The sequence below is a fragment of the Solenopsis invicta genome, chromosome 1 (genome assembly GCF_016802725.1).
Source record: "Solenopsis invicta isolate M01_SB chromosome 1, UNIL_Sinv_3.0, whole genome shotgun sequence".
NCBI lineage: Eukaryota > Metazoa > Arthropoda > Insecta > Hymenoptera > Formicidae > Solenopsis > Solenopsis invicta.
Window position 1 is genome coordinate 13,820,692 of NC_052664.1, and position 26,674 is coordinate 13,847,365.

Below are 26,674 nucleotides of genomic sequence, written 5' to 3' on the forward strand. Positions count from 1 at the left end.
CCGTGGAGGATCTCACATCCGGATATCTGTCAAGCTTGTCGCGAATGCCTTAACGCGTCCACCGCGGTCGTCGAGGATGTGACGGCTCGTAGAGTTGTTGTCCGAACTTTGCGCAGTCATCAAGTTTCTGAAGAACCGAACGATGACCCTGAAGATACTGCTGGCGAGCTTTCTTATCGCAGCCACGACGAGCTCCGTTCTATCGTCGTCGGAAGATCATCATCGGGTACCACCGCGCAATCACAAAATTGACCAGTTCATTTGGCCAGTTTGGTATCGCGACAGACTGCCCCATGCCAGGCACGATCGCCTTGATGATGAACGTGTCAGCCGAGAAACAACCACTAGTACGAGAAGCCCGTGGACGCCGCAGCGCTCACAGGTTTCTACGACGAGATCACCACAGCAGATAAATTCGGCATCGAGGCATATAGAGCAACGGATGCTGAAGCAAAAGTTCAATGGTGTTGTTGCGATGGCGGAGACCGGTGGTACCAGGGCGATAGCATATGCGGGTTATCACGGTAATCATCGACATCAGCCAAGGGAGATGGGCCCGCAGAGCTTCCAGCCTGTTACTACAACCGTCCCCACTTACACCAGACATCATTCGGGGTGAGTATTAGTGAGTTATTCCCATTTAGAATACAGGGTTGAAAATTTATGGACGTGATACAAAATAGTCAATCTTTTGTAAAAGATTCACATTTTATAACGAAACATTTGAAGTTTAAACTCTCTTGGAAAAATTTAATCTGAATCTAGTTTAATCTAATCTAAATCTAAATTTAATTTAAAGTCTCTTAAGTGAAATTTAATCCTGACAGTATTTATTTGGTTAGTTATTTTAAGTATCACAACTTTTGTGTATTAAAAGTACTAACAACAGTGCTTTTAATACTTAAAATAAGTAATTAACCATTAATCAAATAAATATTACCAGTATTAAATTCCTCGAATGAGTTGGAAGGACTATTGATCACGATGGAATCTAGATTATTTTGAATATTAAAAGTACTTTAAAATAATCAACCAAATAAGTACTGTGTATTAAATTTCATTAAGGGATGTTTAAACTTCAAATAGTTTTGTTACAAATGAAATTATTATTGTCTGATTGAATTCAAGACTGAACGTTAGGCATTACATAGAGCAAGTTCATCACAAAAGTTTTAAATTTAGATGTTAAAGTTGCAGTTTTGAGAAAGTGAGATCATAAATAAATGCACCATTGTAAATGCACCACAGATTGAGAACTTCTGTTGCAAATAAAAAAGAGTTGTAAAGCAAACACAGAAAATAGCAATTATCAAGATATGTGAAAACGTACACATATGTAACATATGAAAGATATTTACATACCAAGATTAAACTGATACAGATTGTGCGAACAAAAGAGACTCTTTTATGAAAGAATCATATGTATACTGTAGACAATTTACACATCTATATTTCACAATTACATTAAAGAAGTAAAATTCAATAATATAAAATATCTTTATGTATTTATGATAAAATTGATAAACATGAGTTTAAAATCAAATTTAGACTTTAATCAAAGAGCGGTATAGGCTGCTTTAATCAAAGGCACCAGTCCTTTTATTAAAGATTGACGAAAGCACTGACATGCGGAGAAAAGATTTCAAAAAAATAAGTGATTTGATACTCGCATATTCGCGAGGCTCGAACAATTCAAGCTCTCGGAGCGGCCGCGCGCGTACAGGCGCGATTACTCGTCGCATCACGGGAAGCACGTAAATGGAAGTGAATGAACCGCGACGCGTAAATATACGGGTGCCGCTAACGTGTGTCGCTGAATTACTATATTTACGAGCAATGAGCGACGCACCGCGTCCGCGCGATGATGTACGATCAAGCGCGACGGTCGGACGGAATAAGGCCGGTGTGGACGCAGCGTCGTTCAAAGACTGGTCGCGAGCCGTTTAATTAATCGACCGATTAATTATCTCGCACGTACCGCGTTCCTCTGTCGCGTACAATTATTGGGATTGTATGTACGCGATGCAGGACGGCGGACTCTGCGCGCATGCAACGCAACGGCTTTCAACACACGTGTGCGCGCACACGTGGATTAAAAGTATCCAGATAAATGGTGCTCTCTGTTACCGGGCTTGAAATCCCAAGATACCAATTAACCTCATTGGTCGGACGCGATCGTAAAACTTGGGCTTTTGCAAAATTTTCTGCGCAAGAATTTATAACTTTAAAAAATTTCTTCGTGGGACCAGTCGTCGTAATTATGAAATTTCATGCTGTAGCTGGTTGCAGCAACAAGTATAATAAATTATTGAAGTTTATAGTAAAGAAATTTAAACTTTTCATGAGATTTTAAGACATTTATTCCTTATATTATGTATGAAGTTGGACAAAAGTAATATTTTTTTAAGTAAAATGCAGAGAGATATTTATTTCGATATTTGTATATATAAATTTATATGTGCGTTACGAACTTTTGTTTCAATCCAATATAAAACATTTTAATTAAAATTTTCTATAAAGAATAACAAATTATTTGTAATGTAAAGATAATAATTTTACTTTACTATTCACATCTCTTACAAAAATTAACCAATATTTTCATAATATTATTTAATTTAATAAAGATCATTTATTACAAAAGAAAAAAAAGTATGGAATTTAATTAACAAACTTTTGTATATTTGTATGCTTATATTTTTTTATAATATAGCAATCGCCCTAATATCGAGCGAAATTGATCAACTAAAGATAGATGTAGCATCTTCTCGGAACATGCAGATATTTTCATTTTCACCTTACAATCCCTTCCTACACTCGACTCCTCGAAGCGGCCATTAAGAGGAAATCACCATACCGCGTAACTTTTATCACCTTCTGACAGCCACGAGATCATTCCGCTTCCCAGCGTGAATCGATGATTGCCCGTCAGAAAGCCTCGCGGGCGTTCACGCCAGGCTCAGCAAAAAGCGCTCGTGGCAATATAAACACCGGGGAAAGAACAAGCCGGCGTCTGTATCAGTCAATATTATTGCATAGTGATTTCATCACCCTTATTTTGCCTCTTCGTCTTTTGTCACGAACTGTTTATTGTCGTAATTACATATACACACACACACACATACATATACTTTAGTAAACGAAAGTAGAATAAATATTGTGCTTTCAGCTTCATACGCTATATTTACGACACGATAATGATTAAATTCCTTTGTCTTCAATTCTCTACGATATAAAAATGTAATACAATATCATTAATATAAGATTAATATTTATATCAATAATTTATTAATAATTATGGTAATAATTATATATAAATTTTTATTTTTGAGTTACTCTCATGTCTTTAATTGGTTGGTGAGCAAAATCCTTTTAACGCACGTAATATTTCCATATTGTGCGATATATCTCGTCTGTATTAAATGCATAATATTATATGATTTTATCATGATAAATATCTTCAAGGAATGTATATGCATACATGTGTGGAATATTTAGTTACTATTTAGTCTGAGTGCAATGATTCGATGTTCGTCTGCCTTGCGAGTCGTGCGATCGGGTTGGCCAGATGCGTGCCTCAGGCTAAAAAATCTTGTAAACCTGTCCAAGGATACTTGTGTGCGTGTACCTCTCTCTTTCTCTCTCTTTCTCTCCGTATCATCATGCACACGCGGTCGAACTTGCGTGCACCTCGCGCGGAAGATTTCTCAACGATGCGGCTGATGCGATGCGCCGAATCGTGTCATCGATTTAAATCCATTAACGTGACAATCATAATACTTAAAATGAGACAATTATAACATTTGAAACATAACATTGAAAATGCGGTTTATTGATTAAAAACAATCAAAAAAAAATTTGGGGGATGACATACTCTATTTATTAGCATGCAATCACCTCGCGCGCGCGCACGCGTATGCACACATATGTACATAATTTTGATATTAAGAATTTTGTTGACGACATACAAATGATATATAAACTTTTACATGAAAAATTAAAAATTGTAAGGTGTTATCTCAAATACGACAAAAATGCAAATTAATTTTTCCTTGAACTTTGTAAGACGATAATTTGGACACTGTAAGGATATTTTGACTATACAGCTGCAGCTTGACTATTGTGCTAAAAATTATCAAAATTTAAAAATTGATAGGTTCTTACATTTATTTATTTATTTTTTTTGTAATCAACGACAAAAAATCTTGCTTGTAAATGTTTGAATTTTTTCTCTGAATCAAGTTGCAAAGAAAAAAACAATGAAAATTTTGTAAGTTTCTAATTATTTTAACGGCAAAAATAATATTTTGCTGCAGTACATCTTTAATATCTTTTCAATTATTCACTATTTGGTTAAAATTATTTAATCAAATATTTCTTCTGTATCTAAACTATACTCTTTCAAATTTTAAACTAATTTCAATCTTTTTTTTTCTATCTATTTCAACCACCTAAGTCAATATGATTACACGTTTTCCATAAAGTCACGGGCAATTGATTGCAAACTAAAATCCTTATAACTTTTGATTGCTTTAGTGAATCCAATTTTTTTTGTAAATCTCCGAACGTGTTTGAGAATAATCTATAAAATTTTAGTTAAATTCATAATATTTTAAAAATAAATACTGAACGCTTTTAAAGGTATTTAATGCGTTTATGAGACGAACGATTATTAAGCTGCACCACGTTTCTCTCTAATTAATGGCTATTGTTGCACGTGCGTATTGTGCGAGATATGCAAGGAGGTATGGACCACGACATTCTTTACCATCGGCCACCTTCTGTCTCGATCATTTACGTTGCTTCGTTTGCGACACCGTTCAAGTGATCGATGGGCATCGAACGAAAGAAACGCGAATAATGAATATTCAAGCCGTTCCGAATACTCTAGATAACCATCCTGCAATGTCACTCTTAGGCATGTTTCACTGCCCAGCATTACTATTGCTTATCTCTGTGGAACTCAGCATCGATGGCTGATCGATGAACGACGAGGTCGTAAAGAGACAGGTGTCATTCGTCGATGTAATGTGTTCTCGAGAACTATAAACGCGCCGTTCTATCATCCCCATCGGAAACATTAGCAACCATTTCTCGATACCATATGTGAAATTATCGTATCGCTTAACTTTAACTAAATTAAATAAATAAAATAGTAATGATATTCACATCTGATCTATTTATAAAAGAGGAATTATTATTTGATATACATACTTTGATATACATACTTTTAACTTTGTAGATATTTGTTTGGTTAGTGCATCTGTACAATAAATGAGAATGTTTTATATACTTGATACTTTAATACTTTAAACAGTTTGTTTTAATTTTTAACTTATTGTTATTTTTAATCATAATAAATTATAAATGTTTATTTTGTTTTTATTAATGTATGGCTATTACTAATTTATCAAATAATTGTTAATATCAATAAGTAAAATTAAGACTGATAATGTACATGTAACACAATTAAATGAAGAAGAGTTTTTTCGATTGACACGAATCTTGGTCTAATAACATTTGTATGAATTTTTACAATTTTCAGTTTATACAAACTACGCGCCGTAATTGATATTGACAAACATTATTTATCAATATTATTATTGTGTTAATAATAAGCTGTTAAAAGCTATCATATATTATTTAATAAGTATTGTAAAACTTGTTTTTTTTTATGACAAAAGGTATTTTTGCCAGAAAAATTGTTAAACATTTTCTCAAATTAAAAAAAAGTTATTAGACAGATGTAAACAACGCATTAAAATTCAAATATTGTTAAAGTTAATAAAATTTATAAAGTATTTTTTTGTTTTTTTCTGTTAAAAATAATTAATATAATTAAAATGTTCATTGATGTTGATTTATCACAAACGGTGTAACGCGTAAAAACTTGCTCTTTTCTTTGTCGTCCCAAGGTAAAGAACAGTAAAGAGCTCATTAATAGCGAATACGCGAAGCAAATTTCTCAACTCACTCAAACGATGCTTCACTTATTTGATTGCACACACGTTGCGTATCGCCCAAAATAGGAATGATTAATTAACAAATGTTCACATCTGAATTGTGAAGTTAGTTATTTGCTTCTCTTCACCAGTTGGTTGCTTTCTCTCTTTGAAACGCGAATTCCCATTATTTCACATACGAGACGCAAAGAGAAGCAAAATGCGCGGGTGTATATGTACATTCACGAAATTGATTCGTTTTAATGCGTAAACATGATAGTACCAACACGCGCGTAAACGTTATTCAAACAGCAAACATATTCTGATAAAATAATATTGAACTTCGACGAAATCCATGTACACTTTATTATACAAGTATTCCTTTGAAATTCCACCCACAATTAGAATAACATAATTAGAGTAATTCATTATAATAAACTGTATTTTGAACGTTACTATAATATTATTCTATTATCATATACTGTATCAATATTGTTACAAACACATTTACACATTCGTGTAATACATCTATTTTGTTTCAAGTATTTATAAATATTAAATTTTGTATGGCAATATGAATATAAAATAAATTATAAATTTTATTACGGTTAATAATGAATCTTTATTATGCTGATATCTTTTAGTATAATCTTGCGACAGCTAATAATAGTTTTACATCTAATTATAAATGAGTTTTACATGTATCGAATACTTTAAACACGCACATTACACTTACAGTAAGTGTAAAGAGTATTCATGGGATACTTTTTAAAACCTTATTTTTAATAAACATTTTAATTAACGTTTTATTAATAACGAACGTGGTATACATATAGGTATATATGTGATCGTTGATAATAAATTACTAATTAATGTTCACTTTTTAAAGGTTTTAAACAATATTCTCTGTAAATGTACTTTTTATACTTATTGTATATGTATAAGCTTTTGTTAGAAACATATTAATCTTATTTATATTCGATGTATATACAAAGTTGTTATTTAAATTAAAAGTAGTGTTTCATTGTAATACTTCATCAAAATTTCGTGGGACAGCGAGTGTCAAATGCATTCGCGTAGTACACTGAAAATAAACTATTGAGTGCACAGTGATAATGCACACAGTATACATTAAAATTTTATAATTTGAAAATAATTTATATCACTGATTTAATTATTTTTCCTATTTATAAAATATTTGTTACGTATTTATTTTCATTCAATTGTTTTTATCTTTCATTAAGCTTATACTAATCCTGAAGTTTTTAACACATTTTTTTTACGTAATAGGTAAATCTGTTGATTAAACGTATATGATTAATAATATTTTATTTACAGAAAATATTATTTATATTTTATACAATAAAAATTTCCAATTTTAAATAACATAAATATGTTTATTTATAAGAGTTTGCTTGTTATCATTCAACATAAATTTGTAACGTCGATGAGGTTTCTTTTGAACAACGAATAAAAGAAGAAGCAGAATACACTAAAATTCCACAGCTACAAATAGAGCACTCCTTTCGCACACTTGCGTCTTATTCTCTTCTTCTCCCTTTTTTCTAACCGGTATCCCGCAGGATAAACATATCAGCGCCGGCCGTTCAACCCTGAAGATACTCCAAACGATGTGTACCTTTTAAATTCGTCACGTATTAAGTATCAGCCAATTTCTAGAGATACCTCTGTGATAATCAAAAGATATACAGAACACTTTGCATAATGATGGAAATTCATTTTTTTAATATTGAAATAATAAAATTCAACATTAAAAACCAAAACTTTAAAACTCATAAGAAATTAATAATTATATGAAAGTGTTATACATTTATTTAAATAATTTTGTTAGATGTCTTTATTTTGTTTAGATGTATAATTTAAAAACAGTTGAAAAAAAATGTTTAATGATAAGAATTAAAAATTTGTGATTTTTTCTTGATATAAATTTTTTTTTAAGAAATCTATGAAATAATTATTTCTGAATAGTTCAAACTAATAGTTCTGTATGTGAATCGAGAACCAACGATTAAATGCTTTCCTTACTACAACAGCTGCAATAGACGTAGGACATTAAGAATCTATTAATTACCAAAAAGTTAATGAAAATCAATATTCCCGACATTGTTGAATGCTTTGCAAAAGTTTCAAAATTTCAAACAAAATCTTCACGTAATCCACGTATGTGTGTGTTTTCCGACCTATGACCTTATAATTCCTACATCTCGTGTGAAGGCCGCGAGCATCGATCGCACACTGGATCAAGAGAAGACTGGATCAAGAGAAGACGTATAATTTCGGTGGACGTGCAAGCACTCGACATTGAATCGTATCGCTTTTGAAACGATCCACCGCATCGGTCTTCTGACAGTCGCGCGCGGATAACACCAATCCCGATCTAACGAAGCAAAAAGAGCAATATCGAGCAGTGCGGGATAGAGAAGGGCGAAGAAATGGATTGGTGAAGAATATGTACAAACTGTTACAAATATTTCTGAAAAAGTTATGAAGAGCATTAAAGTATTATAAGATTCATAATTTTGATATCTTCTTTAATATCATATTTTTTAAATTGTATTATTAGTTTTGTATATTTATTTATAAATTTGACGAGCAATAATTATAAACTTTTTGTTATTTTACTTACACATTATTAAATAAAAAAGCGGGAGGCTCATAGGCTGCGCCATGCTTGTTTAAATCGCGCAGTAGGGAGAAATTGAGGGCTGAATGATCGAAGTAAACGCTTGCAGCTTGATTCCGCCACGTTCGATGATAGCGGCTTCATGTAAATCCATTAACATGAACTTTTATCTGCGGCCTGCGGACGCGCAGGGTGAAAAGGTCAAAAGCGAGAGAAGAGAATGGGCGGATAAGGTGCGAGACGCAGGTAGTAGGTACACGTGCGCTGACGCACGCGCTATGAATTTGCACAGACAAATGCAGGAATATTTTGCGGTTAGTGGTCTTGTTTTTGTTCTGTTTGGGTATTCAATCTATATCCGGCGTTGGAACGTACCGCAGTATAAAAATGAAAAAGACGAAAGAAAATAACGATGCAGAAAGATTTTGTGACTAGACTCATATTTCTTATAAAAAGATGTTTTTGTATCGTGACTAAATTTAAACTTGCGCCAGTAATCGATAAATTTAACGTTAGGTGTAAAAGAGGGACGATAATTAACATTACCTTGAAGAGACATGAAGGTATATTGAAAGTTTATTATGATAATCATTCATATACATTCACATTGCTTGATTAGATGGAAATGGCGGCATGAAATCTTTAAGCATCGAAATCAAGATAAGATTGAAGATCTTGTAGTTTACAAGTGATGTCAATCACAACGATATCTTGCATTGTAATTGTGCAATATTGTTCGCAATTGACTTTTGCTTGAAAGTTCACGCTTTGCAACGTCGTTCGTTACTCAACCTAGTCCAACGAGTGAAATCGAGCTACAACAGAATTAATAGACAACTACGAAGTTTATGGACGAACGTATGTACGGCAGGAGGCAAATGGCGCCTGGGAACGTAAACTGCATCCACGGAAGAAAATGAGCGGAGTTGGACGATTCCGCATACGGAGATGCAAGAAAGTCGTGGTTGCTTTTTTTTCTGCTGACAAATTGCCAACGTTTGTTCCCGGAATGGTCGAAACGAACGGCCGTTGAACGAGAACTGGTTCTCGATTCACCGAAAACAATGATTGGGTTGCCGGGAGATTCCAGGTCAAAATCCTGAAAATCGTACGTGCTCGGTCAAGTCAAACATTTCCGGTTTGCTACGAGCAATAAATAATTCGAAAACATTTGTATAATTGTGCTATTTTCTTTTTATCTCTTCTGATTATATTTGTTAAATGAGAGCACTTAATGTTCTATTTTTGTCTTTGCTATTGTTAATACGTACATAATCCAAAACATTTAGAAAAATTTGCCAAACGTTTTGTTGGAACATAATTATTATTTCTAACAAAGATGTGGATATAAAAATTTCAATTATCATATACATATATTGATAGAACTTTCACCGTGAAAATTACACGCGTATGGCAGAATAATGGCAACTGCATCTATGCACAATTTAATCAAAATGACATTTTAAAAGTTAATGAGAAATATCTTATATTCCATGTCCGTTTTCAAAAATTTAAATGGCAAGGCACGTCGTTCGCCGCATTACCGAGAAAGAAGAAGAAAACGAAGTGCAGGAGGTAGTAATGAGAGACGCCGGCCGTGCGTCTTATTGGCACCGCGTAGGTGCATAATTACTTCACCTGAGCGGTAACCTAACCTGGGTAACCCGTCATCAAGCAATTTTGTAATTTGGAAGTTTTGCACTGTCTGCCCGCGGCTCCCGTTGTATCGTTGCGCATTCCGACGAGAGAACGGTTTCGACGCGCAAGATGCCAATCTCTAAATGAACGAGCGGCGATTCGCCTCTTTCGCAAATATGGACTTTGCATTCTTGGCGCAGACCGGCAATTTCTTTGTTTATGGAAATACTGAGTGCACCGACGCCGCGACGCGACATCAAATGAGCCCATAGATGCCCATAGAATTTTTCCAAAAGCCAAACGACAGAAATTTCTCGTTGTATATTAAAATCTATAGTTTCAATAAATTTATTTTGAATTTTGATGAAGCGAAATATTTCCTATAATGAAAGATAATAAATACTTTTAATAATTTATCTTCTATCATATTAATTTTATTATTTCTTTCATATAATATTACTTTATTTTTTTAACATCTTACTTCATAATCTTTATATTTTTCTTACAATGAATGCTTCTGTAATTTTTTTTTCTCCCTTTTTCTCATTTTTTTATTTTATACTGCATGTATTAATTATACAGTCTTAATATAGTAATAAGTATTTGTACAAAAGCTCAAGTAAATTACTTAAATATTACCGGGCAATTGACAGACCGATTATAATGCAATGAACGACGCAGAAAGGGGCAGCCCTAAAAAAAGATTCGTGTAAGCAATTCTTCAAAGGTCTGAAATTAACGGGTATGAATCACTGCAAGCCGCCTTGGCGAGATCCGAGGATCGACGACCGAGTCTCGTTAGCGTATACATATACATCGATTTGCGGTGCCGGATTGTTTAGACGTCGTTCGTTCACACTCTTCCTTCGTGGATACCGTGTAGAGCATAGCCATACGTAGTCTCGCTAACAATATGAAGGTGCCAATGTTCTGAAAACCACAGTCGAGAAAATAACTCTTTACTTTGAGCGAAAAGTGCATATAAAAATTCTGTAGACTGCTTTATTTAAAAAAAAAATATGTTTGCGGATGCTAGAACATTTTTTCTCTTTCAACATAAACTTGCTTTGGAAGAAAATATCCTATAAAAATTTTTTTTATAAATTTTTTAAAAGAAAATTTTTACTTTGCACACGATGCGAAGAATATAAAAACAATGGTATATTGTACTCCAACCGAATTAATTAATTTATTATTGTTTTTTTAAACTTCTTTAAAAAAACTTTTTAAAAAATATTCTAGAGTATTGTTTTTATTTACCTTTGCGTTATATAAAATTTCGGAAAGTATAAGGGAAAATAATTCAAGGTGTATTCTCGAAAAGAATTTTTTTAATATGAAATAAAGCCTTTGCTTTTCGTGATGGATGGACTGCGATAATATAACATGAAGAATAATAGTTCGGAAAATATTTACGGAAAGAACTCTTTTATCTAATGCAGAGCACTCGCATTTTTATAGGTATTATGTAAAGATACCGTGCAATATTTCAGAAGGAAAATATTTTAGGAGTACATGGAACCCATCCGATCGCCTTAAAAATAACATCGGTACTTTTGTGATAAGCTATATGGATGCAGCTGTGCGAAGATGAAGTTACCTCCAAGAAGCGTGTTATCGAGTCTCGTAATTGAAACGCGCAATATGTAGGTGCGTTATGGCGCTCAAGCCTCGAATGCTGAAATAAGATACATCGTAATTTTCAAGTAGCTCGTATAATCTCTCACTGGTGTGCATCGAAAAATCCTTATTATACATTATATATTAACATTGCATTCACGCGTTTATTAAATTTTGTTAGAACAATGTTAACTTAGCCATTTTTACAAAAGTAGTAATAGTGACTCTTAAAAATAGAGTTTAAAATGTAATTAATAAGAATATTTTTTATATAATAAATAATAATTTTTACATATAATAGTAATTATTATCCTGAAGTTGATAGAATTTGCTTTTAAGAAATGTTGCAAGATAATATTTATTATTTTAACGTATGTTAAATAAATTTATTTAAAATAGTGTATAATTTTAAAATTGTATCATTTTCTTATAACAGAAATTTAAAAAGAAATATTTTATAAATGCTGACGTATAAATTAGAATAAAATTAACATTTATTTTATATATATTTTTTTTTTAAATTTCTTCTTTCAGTTAGCTTTTTCTTAATATTTTGTTCCTTAAACCACAAAATTTATGCGGGAGTTCTTTATTAACGGGAGCCAGTGGTATTTCGCAACTACTTGAAAAAAATAAGATGTCACGAGTGTCCCAGGACTGTCCCACTGTGCATGATCAATTAGGTTCCACTTGTAAAACAGCGGCCAATGGCCGAGTGTCATTGGAAAATCTTAAAAACAAATTGCCGTCCGGACACAAGAGTGGCACTTCAATTCTCCAGTTTCTTTGTTCTGCTTCGCAAAAGCCAGTCGAAATTCCACGTGTTTTGCATGCGAACTGTTCGTAAAACAAATGGTCGTTATACTGCTGGCAATTACAATCGATAGCTTTGTCTGCCCTTTCATTGGTCCGATTCAATCGATATTCTGGTCCGCTTCGAAAACTCAAATTATTTGTAATGTTAAATTTATGGTTTACATGATAAATTTTCTTATTAGACGTAAATCAAGGCAAATTGCCTTTTATACAATCGCTAGACCTAGAATTTTCAGTTTAATTAAAAAATTGATATCTTACTATGAAATCTATTGTTATTAATCATTATAGATATTTGATGAAATAAAGTATAAAATATGAAATATAAAGTATAAAATAGGCATTTAAAATACAAGGTACATAAAGGCAGATAATAATAATGAATATGATATAAACATCACTAAATAAACTATCGAAAATATTACTTTAAGATATAGCTTTTAATTGTTTAAAATTTTTTATGAATACAACAAAGCAATATTTAATTTACATATTTAAACATAATATATTAACTTGCTTTAATTTTTAGTAGTACGAATTTTTGAATTTCAAATAATTGTTTAATTTTTTTAGTTAGTTGACAAAATTAAAACGATAGAAGTGAAATTAATGTGATAATGGTGATGAGTAAAAACAAATAACAATTCATAGTTCGTCGTATGCATTTGGTGTAGGAGATATTAACGATAACAGAATGGTATGGCATATCATAAGATAGAATACAGCAGTGATTTTAATCCGATTTTTATGAGTACTGGCTAATTTGGGAAAGGGACTGTCACACTTTGATCTTAAATTGATCTCGTTAAATTGCTTGATTTATGACAGACCACACAAAGTTGGAAGCTGCAAAGAGCGTTTCTGGTTGACACCGCGATGGGTGGTGCGCAAGAAAAAAGGAAACGGTAAGACTAACGTTTATGAGCTCAGGCGATAAAAAACCGGTGTTTATTGCCACTGACCACCAGACGTATCATGTATTTCTGCGAAAATCTATACTTTATTCTTGTTTAGTTAAAATTTATTATTAATTTACTGATTAGCTTCTGGCGAGAAATTATATCAACATCGTGATTTTTCCTTTACAAATTTAGAAAGTACTATTATTATTTATTTAATTATACTTTTGTGAGAAAATGCAATTATTCACGTCTAATCAATACATAATAAGAACAATGACTGCAGAATAAGATATGGATAATAAAAATTAATAGATTTTACAAATAAATATATCAATCATATACATTTCGTATTTAATTTACTATTTGATTAATCTTACTATCTTAATTTAGTAAGTTAATAATTTCATGAGAACGCACAAACAGAGCTATTAATTACATTCATTACAAATTAATATTTTATAAAATTTAATTACATTTTTCAAAAGAAATACTTTATATATTTTTGTTATATAAGATTGAATTAATTTGTTACTTATAAATTTTTTGTTTTAAATTTACTTATCAGGAATTTAATTTACGGAATCAATATTTGTAAGCTGTACAAAGGAACGATATGCATAAGTTATGTGAAATCCATAACTATTTCATTCCGAAATCTGTAATATATGTTACAAGACATTTTACTCACAGGAAAGAGAATATTGAAACATACATATAATCAAACCTATTACAAGTGTCGAACCCAAATGTCATATAACTTTATTGGCCTGCTAAATCTGACGTGAATTATGAGATTCATAAAGTTTACAGAGATGATAGTTGTCAGTTCGATGAAGAAACGTTTATGCAACTTGCCCTCGGTGACGTAAATGCAAAACGCAGCCGCAACGATGTTGCGGGGAAGACACGCAGCTCGTTAGGCTAGGAGGAAACGGTAAAGGAAATCGTTGTCGTCATCGTCGGCGAAAATCTACGCGTGCAACAGTAGATGGACGTAGGAACGTAACAAACGACCGTGATAACACGACGTCACGTTAAGGGCTACGCGGTGTTGTTAGAATTGGGAACCATTTCGAGATCGTCGCTTAAGATTTCGGAAACGTTTAAAACAGCCGTTGTAGATATACGAGCGCCAGTGCAGTAATTCATTCGGAATTTATCACCCTTCGGCCAGAACATTGTAAACCGCATCACGCGATGTCGTCTAGTTATGGATATGATACAAGATGTGATTACGCGTATTTTTTAATATACATATTCTATTTTTTAAATTTAATATATTATTATCAAATTTGATCTATCACCGCCACGCTAAACATTCGCTACGACTGTAACTTTAAATCAAATATAACTGATTTTTTAACAACTTTATAAATATATATATATATATGTATGTATATGTATATATGTATATATACATGTACACTGACAATGAGACAAAAAGTTTTTAATTTGATTAAATTTTTCAACTCAATTATTTTAGTTCAAGTTGACTTGAACTAAAGAAATTTAATCAAGTTGTAAAATTTAGTAAAATTAACAACTTTTCTTCTCAGTGTAATATTTAAATCTCTATATACATATATATTTATAAAATAATAATATAAAAAATTAATTCTTTTGAGAAGTGATGCTGATTCTTCTTGTTGATTATTTTCTCATTTTTGTTACCTTATATCAGCGCAGGAAAAGATGATTAGTAATTATATTTAAGCAATCAAGTATCGAATGTTTTATATTTTTTACTAAGATACGTTTAAAATTAGTGAAGACATTGGAATATAGTTTTGGCCGATATAGTTGCCAATTATTCCGGCGTACTGACCCTTAACCCACGCTGCGTAAAACTGGTCCGGTAACTGGTTGGCGCATAAATGCCTTGCTCCATGAGAAGTTTTCACTGAAAATCTAGGATTTCTTGTCATAAATCATTTTCACGCCATAAGTCTTCGATGATTCTTATCGGCAGGAGATACGCTCTTACCTCTTGTGACAATTTTGTTTTTACGTTTGTCAAAACGTCCGTCCAATGTCACGAAAGAGAGAAAGAGACATAGAAATCTTATCGGCGTCTACCGACGCGCGAAACGAACTTGTCAGAGCAACAGCCGAACCAGTATTCCCACACAAATGTCCCCCGAACCGTATCTGAACCCCCGTCGCGTGATACATTTCGCAAAATTTTTTAACAGTCAGAAAACGACGATTTATGTGATTATAGAGTTTCGTAAAGTTCCTACAATTAGAGTCTGACCATAAGGCAGATAATCTTAATTGGTTTGCCCACTCTGAAAGAGAAAAAAAGTGAAAAAAGAAAAAATAAATAAAAAACAGAAAAACAGAAAAAAATAAAGAAGATTGCAGAGAATGAGAAAGAATTAGTGGTAGTATATTCTTTCTTTTGCAGTATTTTGCCTTATAATCTGATTGTATAAGATCTTTAGATCTATTTCCTAAACTTATGTAGATTGCGTTTCATTTTTAAAACATTTGCGACTCATTTAGCTTTAAAAATTATGAAAAAGTGGGGGAAAAAAAATAAAGTAATTATTTTTTATATATCTTTAATTTTCTTACCTTTTAATTTTTTATTGAATATAATTTTAATCTATTTCTCAAAATATGAAATACGAAAGTTTGAAGAATGCGCTTTTTATCTATTTCTATTAATAATATTTTTGACATCACATCAAATGTTATTTTCATGTACAAGGAGTTTAATAAATGTTTAGGAGTTTATTCCAAAATTTGTTTTACATTCTTATCATAATTAAAAAATGTTTCGCGATCCGCCAAAAATCGGTTTGTAACTCTATAATAAATCGCGATTCACATACTTTAGGAGAAAATTTAAAAATGTCATTAATCATCAGGTTGAAGATACTTTACCTATCATAGATAAATGATATAATATTAACAATAAAAGGTGTTAATTATATTATCATCTATATACTATTTTGTTGATTGTAATTTTGTTGATAATTAAAATTAATGATCAACAAAATATTTTATAAATTATGCACATTGATTAGATTCTTTAGCAGTTTTAAAGTCGAAACGTTTCTTTCACTAAAATAATATTTTGTTACAGCTTATTTTAACATTTTAATATTTCATCTTTATTACTTTCTTTTTATCAATATCTAAAAAAAACTTGTAAATTAAAGTGTAAATTAAAAATGCCTTTAAAATTGTTGACGTAAAATAAAAGAATTTTAGCAAAACAGTAAAAGTAATATAAAACATTAAGTTAAACCAGCTATTTCATTATTATTTATGCTAGTTTGGAAGTAATAACTCATAGAATTATGTCAACAATGTGTCAGTCACAATGTAAGTTTATTAAACGAGCTTATGACTATGAAAGTGATGGCATCATGCAAATTGTTCAAATGGCCAGAACATTCGCGATAGACGGTCACCTGCTGCGCTAATCCTTCTAATCCTTTCTCTCTCATGCAATCATGAACGTTCGTCCTTACTGGCATACTCTTGCGGATTCTCGACATCTAGCCTTGGCTTTCCTCAGAGCACCTGCCATTAGTGGAGAATGGCTCGAACAACCCGAGGTCCTGCACTTAGCATCCGGAAATCACAAAGCTAAATGCTACTTCCGCGTTTGTCTTTACGTTCGCATTATTAAGTTAAATATTATATTAAAGATAAAATCCAAAGAAACTTTTCCAAAAGTACTTTTAAATCTTATGATTCTCTGTTCAGAAATAGATCGCACATTATCACATCTTACAGATAACACAAAATCTTTTATACATTTTGAAATAATTCCAAGTTAAATAATAAAATTAAATTCTATTTGTTAAAAGCATGACCGTCTTATTTTACATTTAACGCACTTTATTATTGTAAGAGATTATAAATGTTACTTGTTCATAAAGTACCATGTTTGGCGTTTACATGCATAAACGCGTACAAAGTCTTTAAATCGATGAAGCGTATTTAAAGTTGCTTGAGAAAACGAGTCGAGAACTATGCCGACTACGAGTTAATATTTAATAGCGGCGAATTTGCGCGTATAAGTCCTTTGTGCAGTCACTCCGAGTATACTTACTTGGCGATAGATCGCATTTCTCGTGCCTCTTGAGCAAGAAACGAACGTGGACAGGGACCACCGTGTCCCCGGTATCCGTTGTTGCGACAGTAAATGTTCTGTCGCGTTTCAGCAAACACGACATCGACATGGCGAAATGCAGTTTTCTATGGCCTGACGATGACGAAGTGATTCTGTCGAGCGAGCGTTCGTTTCGACGCCCAATTATATGTACGATCACCATATGTTACCTTTATGAATCGTTGAGAACCTTCCACTATATCTGTACACGCCGGTCGCGCCGTCGTGATACTTATGTTAAGTGATTTGGCGATGCTATCAAGATTTAATCTTGTTTCCAGGTCAATACAATGATGTTATTCGTTTTGCTTCTAAAATACTGGTCCTTAATCAGAAATGCAATCTTTCATATTGAGTCCTGTCGCATAAGCTTAATTCCAGAGTCAGCTCGAGCAACGACAAGCCGTAATATCGTCGCCAACGCAAATACTTATTTTGACCGTATATTCGATCGGCCTTCGTATTTTACGATTTAACCGGTCTTCTGAGTACTTTACGATTCAAATGACTGCGCTTTAGCGATCAGTTTGGCTGGAAGGGACACGACATGGGATATCGTTTACGATGACTATCGAAATAATCGACTTGCCGGTTTAATTTCTCCATGCATAAGTCGCAGTTACAAAATGCAAAGCTGAAATCGAAACGCGGGATCCAAAGAAAGGATTATTTGAGAATGTATAAACGACTTTTACAGATAAAATCTTGGTGATCATACCTTTTATATATCTGGTTTACTCCTAAATAGTAACATTACAATATCTATATATTATTGAACTATATATGATTGAAATATACATATATTAAAAATAAATATGCTATACGTAGTAAAATAAAATTAACGAATTTACATAAATTAAGCATATATGTATCTTTGTATCAAAAATAAATATTTTTAAAATTCTTTTCTTAGAAAACATTAATTACAGTAGAGAAAGTGTTTTATGTAATGAGAATTGCAAATAATTAAAGAAATAAGTCCTTTGTAAAGAAGTGTTTAAATAAAGTTATGTAATCTGAAGAAGAACAAATAATGATAAAATTAATTATCTAACAAATCGAATTTATAAAGGTCATTGCCGTTTTTTAAAATAAATTATGTGATTTGTTTTTACATAGTATGAGTTTTCCACTTATTCTGTATATAAAAGTATTAAGTAGAGTTATCAGAATATCAATAGTTTATTATTAAATTATAAAAAAAGGAATAAATTAAATTTATTAAAAATCAATAGTTATTCTGGTATAATATATTTCAGCATAAAATATAAAATATCTCAAAAATTATTAATTATTGATAATTATTTGGATACTTTTACGTAGAATATAATAAGATAAATTAATTAATGCAAAAAAATATATAATTGCTTTTCAAAGAAAATTATGCAATTACATAATATTTCATTAAGATGAAATATTCTGTATATCTAAATTAAGTATTTATATAATTTTCCTGTAAAAATTGCTATATTGATAAAAAAAACTATGTGACAAAGAGTCATCTATACTTTTCTTCCTTTTTTCTCTAAATAATCAAAGTTAATTGAAAAGAAGGCAATTACATGCTAACTCTTCTCGTTACAAAACAAAATAATATCAAATGATTTTCTGATGACGTGCATTAATTAATCACCTAATGAGTTTTATGTTATTCATTATTATATAAAAAAAATTTTTAGAAGCGATAGAATCACTAAACTGATGAAAACAGTTTCCAAATAAATTAGATACTCCGACAACGTTTATACCATGTTTAAAGTACTCTGATGTTTTTTCTTATAGTCTTTTTTACCAGCAACCTACATTGCGTTACACGTTAGATACATAACTATCTTTATAATACACGAACAAACGATTAATGCTTAAGTAAATATTGGATAGCCGCGAGTGTTCTATAAAGCCGTCCAGCCTAGAATAAAACATTAGCCCATAAGCGAGATTCTTGTTTATTTGGAATTTTTATAACTTTATACTGTTCATAATTTACAATAAACATTAAAAAAATGTCTAAAGTACCAGTTCTCGACCGATCACTAAAATAAAGTAACGTTGGACATAGTACTTGGATGGATAACCGCTTGGAAACACCGTGTGACATTGTCGCCTAAGTCTTTTTGCACTATTATAACGAAACAGAAAAATAATATTGATAGATTTTTCTTAAAATAAAAATATATTATTTGTTTTTATAAAATGCTGCTTTTAGTTATTTTGTATACAAAAGTATTGGAGTTATCAAAAAATCAATAGTTTATTTTAGCATATATTTCAACATAAAATACATCTCATAAACTATTAACTTTTTATTTTTGACAACCATATCTATTTATTTACAGAATAATGAGATAAACCAATTAGTAAGAAAAACACATAATTGTTTTTTAAAGTAGATATGTGATTGAATATTGCAAATTTTATATTTTTTCAAAACGTAGCTTACTTTGGAGGAAAAGAAAGAAAAATATGGATGGCTCTTTGTTAATTATTACATCATCGAATCGCGTAAGATCAATTTTAATCCACAAAGTGCAAAATTAATCAAAAAATTACAAAATATATTTTCTTAAATTAAAAATTAACAATTTGCAGGAGGCGAGTATGCACTAGGCAAGCTCCCACAATCTCTCATCATCATCAGGGAAGACAAATTAGGTATGTTGCATTTATATTTTGTAAATTTAAGAGCTTTTAATTATTTAAGTCTGATAAATTTATTATATTATTACGCACCGGACCATCTATACCGGGCGTAACAATATTATGCCCGGTATAGACGGTCCGGTGCGTAACAATATTAAAAAAAAAAAATAAATATTATTTAAAGATTAATATTTAATAATCGAAATATATATTTATATATTTATAAGTAATAAAAGACAGTTTTCCACTATAAAGCGATATTTTATATATATATATTTATAAATCAAATTGAATAAATTAAAGAAATTTATAAAATATCTTAGGTTAGTATACACTGAGATGACTTCCAGTTTCTTTTGCTGTCCGGGATGGTCACAGGTGACTCATTTGAGTTTCGGTTGTAATAAACGTAAGTAAATGCGATAAAATTTTTAACGTTCTGTAAAAAAATCGACCTAATTATAGAATAATTATGTAAGTATAGAGAAAAATTACTAATATCGACATAGATCTCCTAAAGCGACATTTCCTTAACTCTCAAAAATATTTTATTTACATATACACACACACACACACACACACACATTTCTTTTTTTTAAGACAACTATACGTTTTCTTCAATTTACGATTCCATTAATCTCAATCTCGTTGTTTTCAAGCCACGTGCTCAGCATCATGTTTGAATGGTGGAATTTGCATATCACCCGGCAAATGCACGTGTCCCAAAGGATACACTGGCAATCAATGCCAAACAGGTAATTATTATTTTACAAATTAAAATTATGAATAACCAGATTGCATGGCGTTTATTATCATAAATTTTGCGGACAAAAATTATATAATTTATGAATTAATATTACTAAGAAGTTATATGTTACGATTGTTACATAATATATGTATATGTGTATATTTTTTTCTAAATAATATGATAAAATATATGACTTACCCATAAGTGTTAATAAAATAAATAACGCTGTTTTCCAAAATAAAGCAAACTTAAAGAATTAATTTTTTGATACAATTTTTTTTTTAATTTAAATATTTAGTTCATTAGCTTATTATCTCAAACAAGATACGATAATGTATTTGTATGGCGAAAGATCTTGCTAAATGTCGAAAAAAAATTAATAGTAACATGCGCGTTTGAAATATAATAAATCTTTTTGCTGTAATTGTGATCGCCATCTTAATAGTAAATAGCTCAGTTAATATATACGAGAGAGTGGTGATCAGAACATCCGTGTAACGCAAGCGAATCGCTCGTAAATCTATCGAGAGCATGTAATGTAGTTGCAACCAACCGATGCAGCAGAACATGCAGGACACCGCAATACGTATTGTGCTGCACTTTGCTTGGCGCTCGCGTAATGCTATCGAGAAGTATATCGTTCCACGTCGATTTAATTACGTCTGACGATACCAGGCACAAGAAGGCACTCGTAACCGAGCAATCGATTAAACGTTCTTCATGCTTTAAATGAAGTGATGCTCATATATCATTACTTAAGATTAATTGTGTCTAATTATACCATCTAGAAATTTAGTAAAATTACAATTTTAATATAATGATGAGAAAAGATATGCAAAAAATGTTTAAGTTTTGTTAAAAGGATGTAAAAGAAATGTAAATTTTTATATTAGTTATTTTCAGATTTATAACATACAAGTCATCTAATAAGATTTCAATTAAATATCGCGTTTTTTGTTGTATACATGTAAACATTAATCAGATATAATTACACTCGACAGCAAAATTAAGGGATTACCTATTCTGACTCTGAAAAATAGGCGTAATTCAAAAAAATGTAATTTCGTCAAAAATGATTGTAAAAAAAGTAAAATAAGCATTTTAAAGCTTAAAATCTCTAGTTTTGAAATTGATAAGTCATTAAACGATTTACAGATTGTTTATGAAGTTATGCCAATTTAAATAGGGATGCGTCAAATCTCAAAAATGTTTACAAACTTTACAAAGCTCCACGACGCGAAATAAAAATTGCATTCTTTTACACTAAAAAATAAAGGAAAAAATTCAAGAAAGATTTTTAAAAATCAAAAATTTTCCAAAATAAAAAATTTTTTATAATGTAATCAAAAATCTCGTGAATTATTTTTTAATTAATACATCTTTTTAAAGGATCTTTTAATTTTCGATATCATGTTAATTTGAATGGCAAAAAATTTGCAACTTCCTAAATTTGTTTAAATTTAGAAAATTTTTGATTTTTAAAAATCTTTCTTGAATTTTTTCCTTTATTTCTTAATGTAAAAGAATCTTCAAGAAAAACTTAAATAATCAAAAGGTTTTGCTCTTTAAAATGAGCCCTGGAAGATCATTTTACAATTTTTTTTTTCAAAGTTCAAATATTGACTTCAGTGAAGATTAAGTAAGCGTTCAACAACAAAATGAAATCACCTACAGTTCTTCTCCAAAAGAGAGTGTAACATGATAAATCAACAAAAATGATAAATCAAATGTTTCAAATTTTATAGCATTTTATAGCTTAATGTTTCTATATACACTTTTAATAGAGAGACTTTGAAAACATATACTGATTTTTTACGGAGCTATACGAATAAAAATAAAGATGCGGCAAAATTTATTACAAATTTTGCAAGTTTATTTGACGTGAATTAAAAATCGCACACAAATACAGTTTACAGCGTTCAAAAACGTGAATCTTTATCTTTAATTTGCGTACTTGTTGAGCGTTGTACAATTCTTATTCACTGATTTATTCAACATTAAAAAAAGAAACCATTTTTGCTTCAGTGCTGAATAACTCAGTGAAAAAAAATCGTACAAAGCTTATCAAATACGCAAATTCAGGGTAAAGATTCACGCTTTCAAATACTTTAAACTGCATTTGTGTGCGATTTTTATTTCACGCTGTACAACTTAGCAAAATTTTTATAAGATTTTGACATTTGTCAAATTTTTTTTACGAACTTTGCAAAGCTCCACGACGTGAAATAAAAATTCCACAAAAATACGCTTTACAGCATTTGAAAGCGTGAATCTTTACTTTTAATTTGCGTTTTTGTTGAGCGTTGTACGGTTTTTATTCATTAAATTATTCAACATTGAAGCAAAAAAAGCCATTTTTCTTCAGTGTTGCCTAACTCAGTGAATAAAAATCATACAACGCTCAACAAAAACACAAATTAAAGATAAAGATTCACGCTTTCGAATGCTGTAAACCACATTTGCAATTTTTATTTTGCGTCGTGGAGCTTTGCAAAGCTTATAAAAAATTTGGAGATTTGACGCATCCCCATTTGAATCCGCATAACTTCGTAAACAATCTGTAAATAATTTAATGACTTATCACTCTTAAAACTAGATTTCAAGTTTTAAAATGCTTTTTTTTAAATTTTTTTACAATTATTTTTTTACAATTATAATAAAAATACACTCTCTTGAATTACGCCTATTTTTCGGAGTCAGAATAGGTGATCCTTTAATTTTGCTGTAGAGTGTATATTAATATCTTTAAAATTTAATTTACTAAAATTATAAATTTATACGCTCGTTTATCTAAACTGTGAGCAATAGAATTATAAAAAAAAGATAGATTAAAAGCGAGCACTTATCAGATAAAAAGAATATACTTAATTCGACATGCTTAAAATAACATATAGGAACGTTTCGACTTCACATATTCACATTATTATAATTTGAATAGGCTGAAAACGACTAAGTGAAGTAACGTTCTTGTATATTATTTTAGGTATGTCGAATAAAATATATTTTTTTCATCTAATAAGTGTTCGTTCTTTATCTATCTTTTTCTATAATTTAATTTAGTGAGACTTTCAACTTTCTAACTTTTTTCTAGTAAGATAGTACGTCGATTTTGATTTCATAAAAATAAATTATATATTATCTATTTTATCTATCTTTATCATGCAGATGTGGATGAATGTGTCACGGAAAAACCATGCGGACAACTTTGCACAAATCTTCCTGGTAGATATCAATGTCACTGTAGAGTCGGATTTCAACTTCAACAGGATGGTCACTCTTGTTTAAGAAATAGTAAGTTTGCAAAATTTGTAACTTAAAATAGAACGTTTCAAAGTACAGTTTTAAAATTAGATTTATTTTTTTTTAGATACTGATGAAAATGCTTTTGAAGCACGCGATTTAGAGACTGATTTTCATGATGTGTCAACGACAAAAGATCCGATAACTTTTCATGGTACGATGTGATTTAATTTTTAAATTTTGTAATATTTTTATTTAAAAAATAAATTCTCTTATTTTTAAGAAAATTTAATTTTACAAATAATGTCTCACATTTACAAATTGCACTTACAATAGTTCTAGTAATTAGTTCTCAGCAATTATTTTAAATTGTCTCTAGAATTAAAATTATTATTAGATTGGCAGAAAAGTCATGCTGTCTATGTAAATAAAAGGTTTTTTTTTCTATATTTAAATGATTAATAAAAATAAAAACCGATATGACTTTTTTACCAACCTAATACTTTAGAATTATGTAGAATTTGAAATTGTTGCACTATTTTTTGTAAATTAAAATTTAAAAAATTAGTACATTATGAAATAATAGACATAACATTATTGAATTGCAGATACTGAAAATGAGGTGAGCGATAATGATCAAGATTACGAAGTAATCCTAAAGAGACTGATCAAATTGGAAAAGGTAGGTTAAAATGATTATTAATATGATATGTTGTTGATGAAAAAAATATATTCCCAACAAACACAGTTGCATAATAGCAATGTTAATAGAATAAAATCGGAAGTAACACGCAATATAACATGCGCGTTACATGTAATGTCCATGTTAGTTGTAATTTCCCACTCATAAGAAAAATAACAGTTACATAACAGTTGTATCATATTTGTTATACAGGAGTCATATTATTAATTCAGTTTTATAACAGTTATATTATTAAAATAAAATGTTTGTTATATAAACCTAATAAATGGCAGTTATATGACTGTTATAAGTTGTGATATTGTAATATCAAGAATTCAATTTTACATAAGTATAATATTGCTAGAATGTAAAAATTCGTTATATAACGTGACACACACACAAATTATATAACTATTATTTTCTGTGTTTGCTGGGTTAATTCTTCAGCAAGTAGCTAGAAACAGAAAGAGAGAGACAGAGGCTTCCGAGATGAACACCAAAGTTACATTAGCGGTTGAAAGTGTTAACGAGATGAAGAGAACCGTCGAAAATGTGGTATTTGAAGAACGTTTAAATTGATATACTTAAGTCTTAATACGTTTAAATTGATATACTTAAGTCTTAATATACGTATAGTGTATGGTAGAAATATCGCAAATAATTATACACATTAAAAATTATTTAGTGCATGAATGGATAAGTAAAAAAGGATGCAATATATTTTTATTTTCTTTTAAATTTTATTTTGTCGTTAATTTAAGATATACAAATAGTATCAATGAAAGTTATTTTTTTTTTATTACGTATATCTGTTTGTAATATTGTATTTCACATATAAAATAATAGAAGAAAGTAGATTTTCAGCATTAAACTGAACAAAAAAAAAAACATATAATAAGTATATTATCATTTTCGTATCCGATTTACTTAAAAAATCTGTCATTGATTTTAATTTAATAGTACAATTTTATCTCTTTTATTTCTTGTCTCGAATTATTTTATATTAAGATCAATTGATAAAACAAATATTTACATTGTTTATAGATTATGCACTTATTTGTTCTAGCAACTGATGCAACAAGAAGTATACGATATGAGGAGCAAGATGAGGCAATATGAAGCAGAAATAAGAAAAATACATCATCTTATGACTCGCGTTGCGGATTTAGAAAATCGTCTGAGAGTACGATGCAGATACCAGTAAATCGTGAATCTTTGAACTTTTAGCGTTACTGAATCATGCCGAAATTATTATCAATACAACCTGATACTAATAATGAACAGTAGTAATACTATATACTCAATTAATAGTAAATAGGATTACTACTATTTTAATTAACAGTAGATAGCTGTAATATTTTTATCATGAACTTTTGCGCAAATATGTGGTGACTAATAATATCTTTCAATCAGAGATACGTATATAAAAGAAATTACTGTACATTTGAAAGAATATTTATTTTTGATTTTTGAACTACAAAGCGATATTGGTCATTTTAGTCACAAGATGCTGACGTAATAGTAGGCGTAAGATTTATGCGGAATCGTTTCTTCCGTGAAATATCACTGCCATCATTTAGTGTTTGTTATATTTTTCAAGCAAATAATACTAATAGTACAATTTAAATATTGATTATTTGTACTCAGCTTTACAATAAAATAAAGTGAATTCTGCA

At 30.4% G+C, this 26,674-nt stretch overlaps 1 protein-coding gene across 2 annotated transcripts; it reads left to right on the forward strand.

Moving 5' to 3' along the window:
• LOC105194337 (epidermal growth factor-like protein 7) lies at positions 1-26,674 on the forward strand. 2 transcript variants are annotated; one of them, XM_011159214.3, is made up of 9 exons: positions 1-615; positions 20,278-20,340; positions 20,652-20,737; positions 20,988-21,083; positions 24,242-24,367; positions 24,444-24,530; positions 24,925-24,998; positions 25,446-25,553; positions 26,065-26,674. In XM_011159214.3, exons 1-9 carry the CDS (start codon positions 143-145, stop codon positions 26,200-26,202), a joined length of 1,251 nt encoding a protein of 416 aa, XP_011157516.1. In that variant the 5' UTR covers positions 1-142; the 3' UTR covers positions 26,203-26,674. The 2 variants fall into 2 exon arrangements, with proteins under 2 accessions (XP_011157516.1, XP_039304472.1); XM_039448538.1 differs by lacking the exon at positions 25,446-25,553.

Excerpts from the sequence above, each read along its gene's own strand:
- LOC105194337 (XM_011159214.3), top strand. The coding sequence starts at position 143 with ATGACCCTGAAGATACTGCTGGCGAGCTTTCTTATCGCAGCCACGACG. Across the intron at positions 616-20,277 it reads TACACCAGACATCATTCGGG|GAGGCGAGTATGCACTAGGC; the intron begins GTGAGTATTAGT and ends AACAATTTGCAG. Across the intron at positions 24,999-25,445 it reads GACTGATCAAATTGGAAAAG|CAAGTAGCTAGAAACAGAAA; the intron begins GTAGGTTAAAAT and ends TTAATTCTTCAG.